At 34.8% G+C, this 15445-nt stretch overlaps 1 protein-coding gene across 1 annotated transcript in view; it reads right to left on the bottom strand.

The window, feature by feature from the left end:
- OXR1 (oxidation resistance 1) overlaps positions 1–15445 on the bottom strand; it is a 193652-nt gene that overhangs the window by 28595 nt on the left and 149612 nt on the right. The window contains exons 9-10 of the mRNA XM_044668761.1: positions 12931–13099; positions 1796–1958 (exon numbers count right to left, since the gene is read on the bottom strand). Of these exons, the coding sequence (XP_044524696.1) occupies positions 1796–1958; positions 12931–13099 (332 nt within the window). The remainder of the gene's footprint in view (positions 1–1795; positions 1959–12930; positions 13100–15445) is intronic.

The following is a 15445-nucleotide window of genomic DNA, read 5'->3' as shown; positions in this document are numbered from 1 at the left end:
AAAGGCCTAATGGTTCAGAGAAAAGAACATGGTTCATGGTAATTAACAAAAACAAGCTACTATTTCACAACCTTATGACTCTAGAGTTGCTATTACTTCTTGATATCTTGGTATGAATTCTAATAGTAGCCTTGCCATAGCACAGGCGTTCAACACATCAACTTAATTGATTCAAATTTACTCTTGCTGGAAGCAAGGATTATAAAGAGACACAATTGGAGGACACTACGCAACCTCTCCTCTCCAGATAAGTAATTGTTTTGAAAGTAAAATAAAAAACCAAATAATCTCAAAGGCTTACTGAGACCTAAAAATTGATAAATGTTCTGAAAATGAAGAATGATTCTGGATCATTTGAAATTCCTCCCTGCTCAATTCTTCCATATGTACATTAGAAACATTTTTATCTCTTCTCCATTTAAACTTATGCCTTTTTTACATTCACACCTTCTCCCTGAATTCAATTACCTACACCCTACTGGACAAGACAAAACAAGTTACATCCAAATGAATATAATTAATAAGTTAAGTTCTATGGTACTGAGGTAACATTTTGAGGGATAACAACTTTTTTAAAGAAGCATTTTAACTTATTGCAATTATGATGAACATTTATAATACTTCATGATGTAGTTTCTTACTTGATACTTATGTGCATATGATGAATATAATGGAATTAAATGTTCTTAAAATGAGAGCTTTAAAATGAAAGAGCAAATATAAATATATATATGCATATATAGTGATTACATATACAAAGAATGTAAAATACAAATATATGTTAACATATACACAAATACAGGCAGTAACATGTATGAAAGAGATAAATGACTTTTGACCAGACACTTATTACCACATTTTAGTATCTGCTGTATATTTCCTAATGCAGCAAGCAATGAGAGACTAGTCCAGGCAACAAAACACTATAAAACCTGTTATCCAATAAAAGTAAAAATGTTTCTACTAGTCCAACAATAGTCAATAATAATAAATTTAACCTACTTAAATTATTAATCATGATTTTATTAGATTAACTTTGTATAATAAAGCTCCTTGATGATTATGTACATGGGACAGATAGAATCAATTAAATTTTCAACCCACAAAATTTTTATTCCATATAAATTGTTTCATAAAGAAATTTTTTTTAAACTTTTACTTCCATCTTAGAACCAAAACTAAGTATAGTTCCATGGCAGAAAAACAGTAGGGGCAAGGCAATTACACAGGGTCCCATAGCTAGGAATTATACAAAAATTGTTTGATGACTTGGGCACAATTTTCATTGGTTTCTCTCTCACATATCGGCATTTTAGTTTAATTGATTTAAAAGGGAGATTAATAAACTGAATGGCTATGTTATGTACTAGACATTCTCTCAGTTATCCTTAGCACCTAGCATACTGTCCAAGGAAACACTTAATAAATGCTTGTTGAATGACCAATAGAATACATCATTATTAGAAATCTAATTCATGAAAAGGGAAAAAATGACAATTGGTATAATAAGGTGGTTGACATTATTCCAATTTTTACATCAAAATATGGAATATCCTCAAACACAAAAAGCAATTTAAGTGCTATACTGTTATCTAATTATAATTTAGAGAAAAAGAAGACTAAGGACTAAATATAATGTCTTAAATTTACTCCTTAAATATATACAAAGCAATAGTAAATATAACTTTTTAAAAACTAAAATTGTTATCTGATAAATTCATTTGAACTTCTGTAGTTTTACTTTACAAACATGTAAAGTAAAACAATCAATTAGTATCTTGAAATGTTTCCTTACCTCCCACTCTTTGAGTGTTTCTTCACTTGTAGAATCATCAGTAGTTTCAGAATCTTCCATTTTCTTTACTACTATAAATCCTGGTTCTCTAGTAAATTCACCAGTATCTTCTATATATGTTTCTGGACTCCAGTGAATGAAGAATGCATATAAGTGATTTGTCCTATAAGCACAAAATATATACAGGTGTCATTAGCAACTACTTATATCAACCTCTCATGATATCTAAAGTGAAATTCTCTTAGAAGACAAAATGAGACATGAAAATATTCTAGGTACATAATACATACTGAAATACAATGTGCACAGCTGAAAGATAAAAATAGTTGAAACATAGTTTTACACATTTAAGACATTGTAAAGACTGCTAATGCAGTGTCAAAAGATTTGAACAGTTCAAGTCACATCTCTGCCATTTCTCTTAACAAGTCACTTCAGTGCCTTAGTACTCAGTTTTTTCATACATTAAAATAAAAAAAGGTAAAGAGAGAAACAACTTTTGAAACAGCTATCTAATGTTCCAACTCTAACCTACAATTCTCTAAGCCTGTAAAGCACAAAGTCATTCTAACTGTATCTCGGACATTAAATGCAACAGCATGCAAAGTCCCCTCTATAGAATTTCCTGACAGCTTGGCTCCAAAACTGAAAGTATTAACTGAACAAAGATACCTATAAACTTTGCCTGCCTCTGTTTGTGCTCACTTCCTTCATTCCAAGGTTGCTGGTAAGGAAGTCTGAACTACACAGGAATATTCATTAAAGCCATCTATATGACTAGCCTGTCATATAATCAAGAATGTATTATGAGCTAAATTCCCAACATCAATTTCCTAAAATGACAAATGCTAGAGAAAAAGTAGGAAAACAGGTACATCAGTGCACTGTTGGTGGAACTATGAACTACTCCAAACAAGCTGAAAGGCAATTTGGAAGTATGGCCAAAAAACTATTAAACTGGGCGTATACTTTGACCCAAAAGAAATTAAAGAAGAAAAGGACTCCCATATGTACAGAAAATATTTATATAAACACTTTTTGTGGTGGCAAAGAATTTAGAAATTATAGAGATACTCATCACCTGGAGAATAGCTGAACAAGCTATGGTATTTGAAAGTAATGGAATATTTTTATGCTTTAACAAATGATGATGGAGATGGTTTCATAGAAACCTAGAAAGACGAATAAAATGATACAAAGTGAAGTGAACAGAATCAATAAGAAAATGTATACAAAAACAAGAGTATGATAAAGAAAAATAATTGTGAAACACTGTAAGAAATAAAATTAATATAAAAGGATAGATTTAAAAATATTAATGTTTTTAAGGGTTTATTGATAGCCATTTAGGAAAATGAAGCCATGTGTCTGTTTAAAAGGACCTGCCATTACCTGCTCCTCCCATCCTGGCTCCTGCTCCACAACGAGAAAAGATCAAGTATCAATCCAGTCCTCAGTCTTTATACATCTCTCTATGTGATTACGCTTCCTGGCCATGTGATTATACAAGAGAGGAAGCCAGTTGGTTCTTGGGAAATATAGTTTGAAAGAGCTCTAAATGTCCAGAGGAAGTTTAGATCAGGGACCTCAAAATTAGTTCAAGGACCCCAAATTTCCAATATCATATTCCCCCCATGAAGTGCATGAGGGAGACTGGTCTCCCCGAAAGCTCTTGTAAACATTAACTTTTAAATTACAGAAATTTGGGGATAAAAGGAAAAGAGGACAAAAACAATGATCCAATGATTTGAGATTAAATCTACCCTGCCCATCTTTAGATTTAATATCATTATCACAACACTTTAGAACTCTGATCAACACAAAAATTAACCATAATTCCAAAGGATTCAAAACAAAACATACAATTAACATCCAAATAGAGAGGGGAAGGATTTGGAACCCTAACTGAGGTTTGTTTGTTTTAGGTATGTGGAGGGAGTGGACATGGCCAATTCGGGAATTTTTTTAAAAAATTTATTATATATGTGTTGTAATGGATTTAATTTTCCTTGCTTTCAAATGGAGGTCAGGAGGAGTTGAAAGGAGAGTAAAAAATGCTGACCTGAAAATAAAACTGAACTGGAAAGAAAAACACTTTTTAAGCCAGTGACATGGGAATTTTAACTCATTTTAATACTAACGATATGAAATTTTTAAAAAAGATAAATTTATGCTAAAACTCCTATCTGATTAAGAACAATTCTTTTTCTTTTTTTATTCTGAATAAACCATTCCATTAGCATTTAACAAATGAGAAATAATTGAAATCATTAGTTATGATAACATTACTACTTTTTAGAAAATATAGTATTAACTCTTTCGAAGATATATGTATGGATATGTTATACCTCCTATGTGGAAAACATAACCAATACTAACAGCATATGAAGTTTTAAATTGTTTCAATAATGTTTTGATGAATTGAATAAACAAGTCAGATGAGTCACCTTTGTATAAATTCTTCCTTATAATTAATAATATCTAAGTTACAGGTATAGTCTATGACCAGGAAAACAAGACCTGTAATAGCAATTAAACCTGTGATCTTGGTTTCATTAACACAAGTGTCCACCAAACTCCTAAACAAATATGCACAAATGTAAGGTATTAAAAGCCCTATTTTTTATATTGAGGGGGAGGGAGTAAAAAGGTAAAATTGGTATATTCGTCTCTAAAAAACTAATGCATCTAAAGACACACAATGCATTTGGATTCAGTATTTAATTATTTAATTTTTTGTACTTTTTTTCTGATTTTTCACTCACTATATAAACAGCGGTTTAAGAAGATAGAAACATTTAATAAAAATGAAGTCTGAGGGTGGATTATTTATTTTAATTGTATGTGTCATCATTGGTCATAATTATTTAACACACTAAATTATATCAATCAACTGACTATTTGATTAAAATAGCCAATGACCCAGTGTGATGCTAACAGTTATATTCTTGACCAAAAACTTTAGTATTTAAATTCTCTTAAAGGTAACTATCAATTGTTGTGAGGAAGATCAGATTAGTTAGTAATTAAGAATTAAGGTGTATCTAGCAGGAAGGAGCTGGAGCTGGGAATTCCAAGATGGAATGAAGGAGCAGGAAGAAGTGACTTGTGCTCTGAGAGGGACTCCATTAGGGGTTAGCACAAACTGTGGTTATCCCTGGGAGATCCCAGAGTAAAGGACACCCTGCATCCTGATTTTCCCTGGGATCCTGTGTGGTGGTGGCATCTAGCAAAGAGGACAAGATCTACAGTGCGATTCCAAGGGAAGAGGAGAAGTTTGGGATCTGGTGGACAGTGTCTCAAGCACACCCTCTCAACTTGGTACCTGAGACCTCCTTGGCTCTTGGCATCCAGAGGTCATCAGTGGATTACAGTGAGAACCCCAAAGCCACATCAGCCCTTAGCTGTGCTACTCAAGCCTGGCAGGTTCCAGGTCTGAGGCAGTCACCCAGAGACTCCATTACAGCTCCTTGGGCCCTGTCTGTTTAAGTCACTAAGTTAGTGTAGGGAAATCCTCCCCTTTCCCTGTGGGTTTTGTCATTAGGCTTTAAGGTTTTAGAGTAGAAATCCCTATCCCACCTTTTAGTCATACATAATTAAAACCAGTTAATCCCTTTTACCTTGCCTGTTGGATTCAAAGCCTCTGGTCCAGGGTGACAGTTGATCAACAGCCATTTTGTCAGTTAGGAGCAGCTTAGCTGCTCTGGTCTCCCAACCTGGTCTAGTCTCTCCTACAACCCAGTGTGTGTGTACCTACAATCATTTGGACTTATTATAACATCCCTGGTGTCTCCATTACCATTATTTACCTATATTTTCTACACAATATAATCAAAAGGGTATTCAAAAAATTAACAATTCAACACTTCCATATTCAATTATCCCTTTGTGATGTTAATGACCTCCAAGAAAAGCTAAATAAAATCATTAGTTAAATGAGTTCATTCTTTGTGAACAAGTTAATATGTGAATGCTTAAATGTCAACTTTTAGGCTTAAATGAAAAGGTAAGTTTAAAATAAACAAAATGAGTGGTTTTTAAATTACTTTTTAAAAATAGAAAGTGATCTTTTATTTCCTATTTTAAAAAAAGAAAATTTGTTAATATGTATGAATGTTTTCATATACAATGAAGGTCAGAAAAAGATCCTGTATATAAATCTTTGAGTCTATTTGGGACTAGTTATATTTATAGGCAAGAATGTATGTATATGTAAATAAAAGTTAATGACAGGACCCTCAGCACCCTTGCTAATTTCTGTCCTTGTCTGAATTTCCTTCTATTCTTCTGTTGTATTTTTAAGTATTACTACTAACCTCCACCGTCACCACTCAACAATCACTTCTCTTCCCAAAATGTTATAACAAAGAAGTATAGTCAAGAGAAAAAAATCGACTGCTTTAACTTTTGACTTCTGAATCTAAAAATAAAGATTACATTTAGGTAAATATTCATCTATTTCATTTATCAATATTTGTGGTATATCATTTATGCCACAAGATGGCAGTACCACAGAACTGCATTCTGTATTGCTTGTAAAAACATTAATAGAAATAAATAAAAGTCTGTTTCAACAGCTCAAATGCTAAAAATACTATATTCAGTAGTGCAATAAAGAGTGCTAGACTTGCAGTCAAGAAGCCTCATCTTCCTGAGATCAAATCCAACCTCAGATATTAGATAGCTGTGTGACCCTTGGCAAATCACTTAATCTTATTTGACACAGTTCCCTCATCTGTAAAATGAGTTGAAGAGGGAAACAGCAAACCACTTCAGTACCTTTTCCAGGTAAACCTCAAATACGGTCTTGAAGAAACAGATAGGACTGAAACAAATTAATAGTAACCAAAAAAAACTATTTAACTACTTATATAAAGAGAACTCCTAATTTAGGATTTAAAAGACATCCACTGTAAACTTGGATAAAGGGGAAGAATGGTTTGTGTTTTAATCAAGGCATCACAAAAAAGTGATAAATATATAAATATATACTAATATATATACACATGTTATTTTAATATATATTTTATGTATATTATATATATACATATATATGGTTAGGATTTGAATAGGTATTGTTGTTTTTAATGGGAAAAGAACTCAGTGTAATTCTAAGTAACACTCAATTAATAATAACTCAATATTAATCAAGCACATAAGAGACAAAGATATTTTACTTGGAAATTTTTTTAACAGTCATATTTCCCTCTTTCATTTTGTATCCTCATGAGGATAGGCCACAGTACTCACACAGATATGCTATGTAAACAAAGGTTTAGAAATATTCATTTGAGTCAGAGGACCTGAATTTAATTCAGTTGCCCTTCATACTATTTGAAAGAATGTCAAATCATTGAAACTCTCTAAGGTCTTTCCCTCATCAGTAGAATGATAGAGCTGGATTTAACTAGGCCTTTTCCAGTTTCAATCTTAGTATGTAAAAAGGAGAGTGACAGATAAAAGGCAGTGAAACCTAGACATTAGAAGAAGAAAAGGATTAATGAGCAAAAAACCAGATGAATCTATGTATGAGGAAAAGTACACAGGGAAGTAACTACTTTGGAAGTTAAAGGAATCTTATTTGAATTTATATAGTTTGTATTAATCTGCCTTGCAGATATATGTATCAACTCCTTTACTATAACAGACATTCCTTGGAGGCCAAGATACTAACTGGTACAACATTATTTGATAAAGAGTCAGAATTATGCCTTACACATAATTGGATACTCATACAATCTTTGAATAATGAACAGACTAATCTAGTTTAGACATCACTGGCAGGGTTGGATTTGGAGTCAGCAGGCCTGAGTTCATACCCCATGTTTACCCCTGAACTACCTGTGTAACACTGGGCAATTTACTTAATATTCCAGGACTCAGCTTCCTCAACTATAAAACAAGACTTAAAAGACTTGATAGTCCCTTTTATTTTTAGATTGACGATCCCATAAATTCTATGCACAGGTATATACAGAATTTGTCGAGATCAATAGCAAGAGACACACAAACAAAAATGAAGTAATCCCTACGCTCAAGGGTTTTCTGTTCCATTTGGGAAGCCAGTATATAGATAAAAGTAGAGAGAGAATAAACATATACAGAATCAATTCAAAGACATTAGGAAGAAAAGGCAATGAAAAGTCTCATGGAGAAGATGCTTGAACTGTGCTTGCAAGTTAGAGATACTATAGGGTAGAAATGAAGAAAGAGCATGTTCAAGGCATAGGGGCAGCTAGTACAAAGGCAATGGATGAGAAATAGTGCATGTGGGAGGAATACAGAGAAGTCCATTTTGGCAACCCCATAATATTCAGGAAGGAATATAATGTAACAATGAAGTTATGAAGGCCTTCTAAAACCAAAATAAGAGTTATATTTTAGCTCACTGCTAGCATGAGCAACTCAAATTTATTGAATAATAGTTACATTTATGGTTAAGGAAAAGCACTGAGGCTGTAGATCAAAGTTTAAAAAAAGGCAGACCTCATCTTCAAAGGAACTTGCATTCCACTGGGGAAAGACAAAACGTCCAGAAGATCTAAAACTAGGGACAGGGGTGGTACACAAGGCAGGAAGAAGAGAAAGTAAAGGATATCCCTGAAGGGTCAAGGCTATAGTCAGAGGTGGGAAAAACCAGAGAATGTAGTGTGGAGGCAGGAGTAAAGAGAGACCTTATAAAAGGTGGTCTGGCCAAGTGGCTTCAGGGTGGAGGTATCTCCAGGATAGGAAAAAAGCAGGATAGAGAAGTGAAGAGTAGGTCAGGGAAACAGAATCAAGAAGATTTAACAGCTAATTAGATATGTGTAATGAGAGAAAAGCAAGGAACCTAAGATGATGCTGACATGATAACCTGGGCCTATGCAAGAATGGTAAAGCCCTCAATTGAATAGGCAGATCCAGGAAAGAAGGGTGGAATCAAGATAATTACTTCAGATGGCAAATGCTCAGTTTGAGATATCTCAGGGACAAGTAGCTTGAAATACCCCACAGGGCAGATGGTCTTGTGGGTCTGAAACTCAGGAGAACTGGACCAGAAATACAGATCTGGGAGTTGTCTGCATAGATAATAATTAAACCTATGGCTGCTGATACAGTCAGAATAAAGTAAAAGAATACTAGGGCTGGCAATGGGCCTCAGATTTAAGGAGTATGATGAGCCAGCCAAGGAGACCAAGAAGCATCAAACAGTTAGGAACTCAAGGGAGAGAGAGAGTAGTATAAGAAATGCAGGAAAAGAAACCGTACAGAGAAGCAGAAACCAGCCAACAGTGCCAAATGCAGCAGAGATGGTCAAAACGAATAAAGTAAATATGCTTTTGACATGGGCACTGTATAGAGATGGCATGGACACTGGACCCCCTAACCCAGGCAAACTGAAAACAGGGAAATTCCCTTGCTCCTTTCTGTCCTGGTGACTCTTAACCCAAGACCATCAGATAGATCCAGTAAGGCCAGGAGATTAGCATCACCTTTGAATAGTCCTTTAGTTTGAAATGGATCCAGGCTATATACCTTGACGTCATCAATGTGTATCTCAGACATCTATAGGTCTTCTGAACTATGAGGGCCACTCCCTATGTCTTCAGGCCAACCAGGTCAAATGACCAAAAATCCCACAAAATGCCTAAGTGGTTATCACACTACAGTTACCTTTCCACTGTAGTAAAGAATATAAAAATCCCTGAACTGAAGCATTCTGGGAGCAACCCCTAGGGTTGTTCCACTCACACTATAACTGGGGAAACAGCTTCTCCATCCATGCTGTCCCCCCCCCCAAGGAATAGCTCCCCATTTAGTTGTTCCACCATGCTATTCCACCTTGCTATTCTCCTGGCCATTCTCAACATTACTTTCCTAATTAATAAATTTCTTATTTTACTTTTAAGCTAAGTTTGCATTCTTGCAAAAGGTATCCTTCCCGAACCCAGGGGTTCAACATTGTACCTCACAACACCAGGTTGTAGCCCCATAACACTTTTTTAAGGTAACTTAACCCCCCCCCCTTTTTTTAAAGGATATTTAGGCATGTCTGAAGGTGGAAGAGGAAAAACCAGGAGATTAGGAAATACTCAAATGAGTGAGAGGATGACTGTGGGTGTCATTTAGTTATAGAAAAGGTGAAGGATCAAACATATCTAAATGGGTTGGAATCAGTAAGAAAGACCAAAAAATGGATGAAAGGAGAAAAGATGATAAGGGATTTGGAGATAACAGAGAGAGAGAGAAAAGGGTAATCATGGCAAATGGCCTTATTTTCTCAGAAAGTAAAAGACATCCTGAATCGAAAGGGTTGGGAGGTAAGGGAGTTTTGATTTCTGGAGAAAAGAAAAGGTTTGGAACAGATTCTATGGGTGCAGGATACAGAATTAATTAAGAAAGACTAAAATTGCTTTGTTCCAATTTATGGTTAACCCAGAACTCAACTGAGTGACATCCTCTAACTCCATTCAACAGTGGGTAAGTAGAAGCAGAGGAGATAGATGGTGGGAATAACTCTGGGTTGGATTTTCAAGGATAGCTGGTATAAGACAAGGGGGAGAGGGATTCAGGATCAAAAAAATCATACAAATACATTATATATGTATATACCCACTTATACAATTGTCAAAAGAAACAGCTATTCTTAACATTTTAATTAGACACCAACATCCCTCTAATCACCCTTGTTCACAACTTTTTGTGTCAGAATTTTCTTCTCACTCTCTCATTCACGCATGTAATCAACTGCCTAATTTTGTCATCTATATCCTCAAAACATTGCCCAAAAAGGTCTCCTTCTCTCCAACAGCTACTGAGCCCCTTACTACCTCTTGAATGGATTTTTACAAAAGCTTTCTAATTAATTGGTCTCTCCACCTCAATTCAATAAACATTAAGCACCTAATATATGCTGGGCACTGTGCTAAGCACTGAAGAGACAAAAGACAGTCATGATGAGCTTTTTTTTTTCTTTTTTTTTTTTTTTAAACCCTTGTACTTCGGTGTATTGTCTCATAGGTGGAAGATTGGTAAGGGTGGGGAATGGGGGTCAAGTGACTTGCCCAGGGTCACACAGCTGGGAAGTGGCTGAGGCCGGGTTTGAACCTAGGACCTCCTGTCTCTAGGCCTGACTCTCACTCCACTGAGCTACCCAGCTGCCCCAATGATGAGCTTTTAATATAATAAGAGTGCAATGTAAGCCTCAAGTCTTGCTCCATTCTAATCCACTTTAATATCCCCAGCAAAGAGATTTTACTTAAGTGCAAAAGTGACCTTGACATTTTCCAGCTCAATAAACCAAAGAGCTCCCCCTTTCTCTAGGCAGAAAGAAAAATCCTGTTTGGCAATGAAAGCCTTTCACAACCAGACCTCTACCTGAATCTCTTGCTTTATTATGCATCACCTTCTTTATTCTCTACAAGGTCTGGTTGATCTGACCTTTTAACTCTTGCTCACATTTCAGTGCCTTTGTATCAGCCATCTTCCATTTCTGGAATGCACTCCTTTTCAAATTTTATTCTTAGCATATTTTGTTGGGGGCAGCTGGTTAGCTCAGTGGCTTGAGAGTCAGGCCTAGAGATGGGAGGTCATAGGTTTAAATCAGGCCTTAGACAGTTTCCAGCTGTGAGACCCTGGGCAAGTCACTTTACCCCCATTGTCCACCCTTACCACTCTTCCACCTAGGAGCCAATACACAGAAGTTAAGGGTTTAAAAAAAAATATATTTTGTTTCCTTCAAGATTCAGCTCAAGGGCTACCTCTTTCTACATTAATCTTATCCTAAATACTTAACAACTCTGAAACTTAATATCTTCATCTGTAAAATAAGAGTACTAAACTAAATGATCCTGGGGAGGGGGTGTGTTGTTTAATAGAAAAAAAATAACAATGGAACTCAGTTTGAAATCCATTTCTGCTATTTACTATGTATGTAATCTTGAATAAGACACTTTTATGACTCAATCTGTTTCCTCATGCATAAACTTAGTGTTAGAACAGGTGAGCACAAAAGTCTCTTTTAGCAATAAATTCTACAACCTTTCTTACTCTAAAGGTTTAGGAACCCTTTTTTTAAAAATTTTGGTTGATTTTTTAAAAATCCTTACCTTCCATCTTGGACCCAAAACTATGTATTGTTTCTAAGGTAGAAAAGCAGTAAGAGCTAGGCATTTGGGGTGGGGGGTCAGGGGTGTTAAGTGATTTACCTAGGGTCAAACAGTTAGGAAGTATCTGGGATCAAATCTGAACCCAGGCGCTTCTATTTCTAGGCCTGATTCTCAAACCATTGAGCACCTAGCTGCTCCCTTGGTTGACTTGTAAAATAAAGAAATTATTTTCAGTCAGTGATCAATCTATTTAATTTTCAATATTATGAAATCAGAAAGGTTAAAAGCACATTGCACTAAAAAAGCAAAAAATGTAGATTTTCCACTTTCACTATTCCCCCCCACCTCCCTCAGTAAAAAGAATCAAAATCCCTGTATTTATTTTTTTCTATATTTTATATCTACTTTTATGGATATCCCTCTACAGGGATAGTTATATCCCTCTACAGAAGATATACTATTTGAGGGCAGAGGCTATTTCATTTAAGTCTTTGAATCTCAATACCTAAGCACCCTATAGCATACGGATGAGTTCTCAAAGATCTGATAGAACCTAACAAACCTGAAAGATTTCAATAGAAAGCTCAGCAACAGTCTATGTTTGTACCCTAGGTCTAGTCTAGTTAAGCTCTTCACCATCAGGACTTTAAAAGATTTAAGTGTTAGAGTTCAATGATGGAGATTACAACCCTCTAGATTCAATGGTCTTGAGAGTTGCTGCCTAAAAAATTCACCACATAGCCCACCTGTGTAAAAACTTCTCCCAAATAAGGTAAACTGGTGTTCCATTAACACCTTTTTCTCTGTCAACAAACTAGTTATGTGGTTAGGAGTTTTTCTTCTTCAGAAAACGAAAAGATAACCTACTAAATTGTAGTAGGATGACAATCTCTTTTGGGAGAGTGAATGTCCTTACTAATGAAATCAGAGACGCATGAATCACTTAATCTTGAGATTTAATTTGGTTCTAAAATGCAATGAACATTCTCTTTCATTTCTTAAATATTTGGATGAATACTAGGAGTCTGTTAGTAAATCTTGCCTTACCTTTCCTGAGGCACTGCAAACCAATATTCATGTTTCTTATCTCTTTGTGCATATTGTTGCATTGTGGCACTTGCTTGAGATACAAATGTTTTTCTCATTGGTTTTCCAACTCTAAGACATAAGAATTTATACAATCGATGTTTTTTCTTTTCTTTTAAAAAACCAGATCCTATAAATGAAAAATAAACAGGCTTAAGTCCAAATAACTCACATAATTTACTAAATTTGGAGAGAAGGAAGCAAAATGGTAGTAATTTATCACCAACCTCACATAAACTGTTAAGAGTAATACCTGTTAAATGGCACTTGTTTAAAAAGAACTCCCAAATAACTGGTAATTTTCAAGGATAAAATTCACAGACACAGGAAATTAAAACCATCAAGGAGCCAAGAGATCTATATTTTTGTATTTATAAGGGGTGTGAAATCAACAGACAAAATGGAAAATGTTCACATGATGCTTTTTCAAAGAATTTTCCACTACTAAGGGCCAGGTCATAGAACTTATAAAAATTGCAAAACATAAGTTTTCAAATATGATAAATGTAAGGCATCCTTAATCAAATTTTCATTCCAAAAAGGGAGACACAAAAGAGGCAGAGATACATGCTCACTTGACTGACCCTATGGTCTCAAGGGAACTCAGAAATACGTAAGGGTATTGCAACACAAACTATCATACAAAAGGAGATGGGATTCTTTATTTGCTGTCTGAAAAACACTGTAAGGTATAATCTTAAACTCATTTGGTAATCTCCTCCCACTACTTTCTAGATTTAAAAATAAAGTGCCAGAATGCATGTTTCCATTTTCAACTAACAAGCATGGGCTCATGAGTTATATGCATGTGTATATACACACACACATACCAATTGATAAAAAAATAATTTAAAAAATCACTTGAAAACAAAACAATTCCCCAACAACTTCTTGCACCAAAAATTTGGGGTATTGATTTTACGAATTAAAAGTTTACAATATTCTCAACTTTCAGACGTTCATGACTACATTTTAAAACTATTTTGTATAACCAAGGCCATATTTTTATCCATAGTTAACTGAATGTCTATTTGCTGAACATTTCAGTTATCTAAGGCTTTATTATAGCAAATAAATATTCAACACCAATCATTTTTATATACAATTTCTCTTTTTTTCCCTTGATATTTTCATATGCAGTTAGATGGCAGGTGGATAAAATGTTACATCCTGTTTCATAAATTTAATAGTTACATGACCCTGAGTAACTTCAGCTCTAAGCCTCAGCTGTAAAATTGGGACAAAAATAGCACCTAATAGCACAGAGCTATAATGAAGACTAAATATAATAATATAGAGATGTATAGTAGAAACCTAGGTGGCTGTGATTAGAGTGCTGGTCTTAGAGTCAGAAAGAATCATCTTTGTGAGTTCAAACCTGGTCTCAGACAATTAGTAGCTGGGTGATTGTGGGCAAGTCACTTAACCCTGTTTACTTTAGTTCCTCATCTATCAAATAAGCTAGAGAAGGAAATGACAAACCACTTTAGGGTCTTTGCCAAGAAAACTAGAAATGGAGTCAATGAAGAATCAGACACAACTGAAATGACTAAACAGTCATAATAACAAATAATGTGTGTGTTTAAATAAATAAATATATATACATTTATACATATATATGTATATATATATATATATATAGTTGATAACTTAGAGCAAAAATAAGTCCTTCACACAAATGCAAAAATAAACACTTTATATACTTTGTCTCATTTAGTCTTTAAAGTGCCTGTAGGTTTTCAAATCCAGCCTCTGAAACATCCTAACTATGCGACCTTGGGAAAGTCACTTAACCACTCTTTGCCTATGGATCACAGCCTCATCATGGCAGAGGGAACTGCATAGTTCAGTGAAACTATGAGCCATGCTGTGCAGGGTTACCCAAGATGAATAGGTCACAGTGGAGAGTTCTGACAGAATGTGATTCACTGGAAAGGATAATGGCAAACCACTCCAGTATTTTTGCCAAGAAAATCCCATGGGCAAAGGTCTACCCCGTCACAAAAAACTGGACACAGCTGAAAAAACTGAATAAATAAATAGCAATTGTTACCATTCTTGTTATAAATATGAGTTAAGACATAGCTATTTCAATCTGATAATCCAATAATCTGCACACACACACATACATATGTGGATAAATACACAGAATTTACATTGAATGGTCACTCAAGATTCGGTAAAAAATTGAAATTGTAGGTGAGATTTTTATATTTTTATTTTTTTTTTAATTTTTAACTTAGGTTTTCAAAATCTTTGGTTTGGGATAAGCCTCAGTTCACAAATACAATGTTATTCTGTATGGTTGAAAAACACCAGAACTGGCCCTATGGAAGGGAAACATAGGTAATAAAAAGAGGAGAGAAACTATTCGAGCCAGCACAGAGTAGTGAAGACAATTTTCTCTCTCTTGCTATTTACTGCACTAATGAGTACAATAAGTAATATGTAAAATGTATTAATAATATGTGCTTCC

This window comes from Gracilinanus agilis, chromosome 1 (genome assembly GCF_016433145.1).
Source record: "Gracilinanus agilis isolate LMUSP501 chromosome 1, AgileGrace, whole genome shotgun sequence".
Lineage (NCBI taxonomy): Eukaryota > Metazoa > Chordata > Mammalia > Didelphimorphia > Didelphidae > Gracilinanus > Gracilinanus agilis.
Note: the sequence above shows the minus strand (reverse complement) of the source record. Positions and strands in the feature narration are given on the sequence as shown.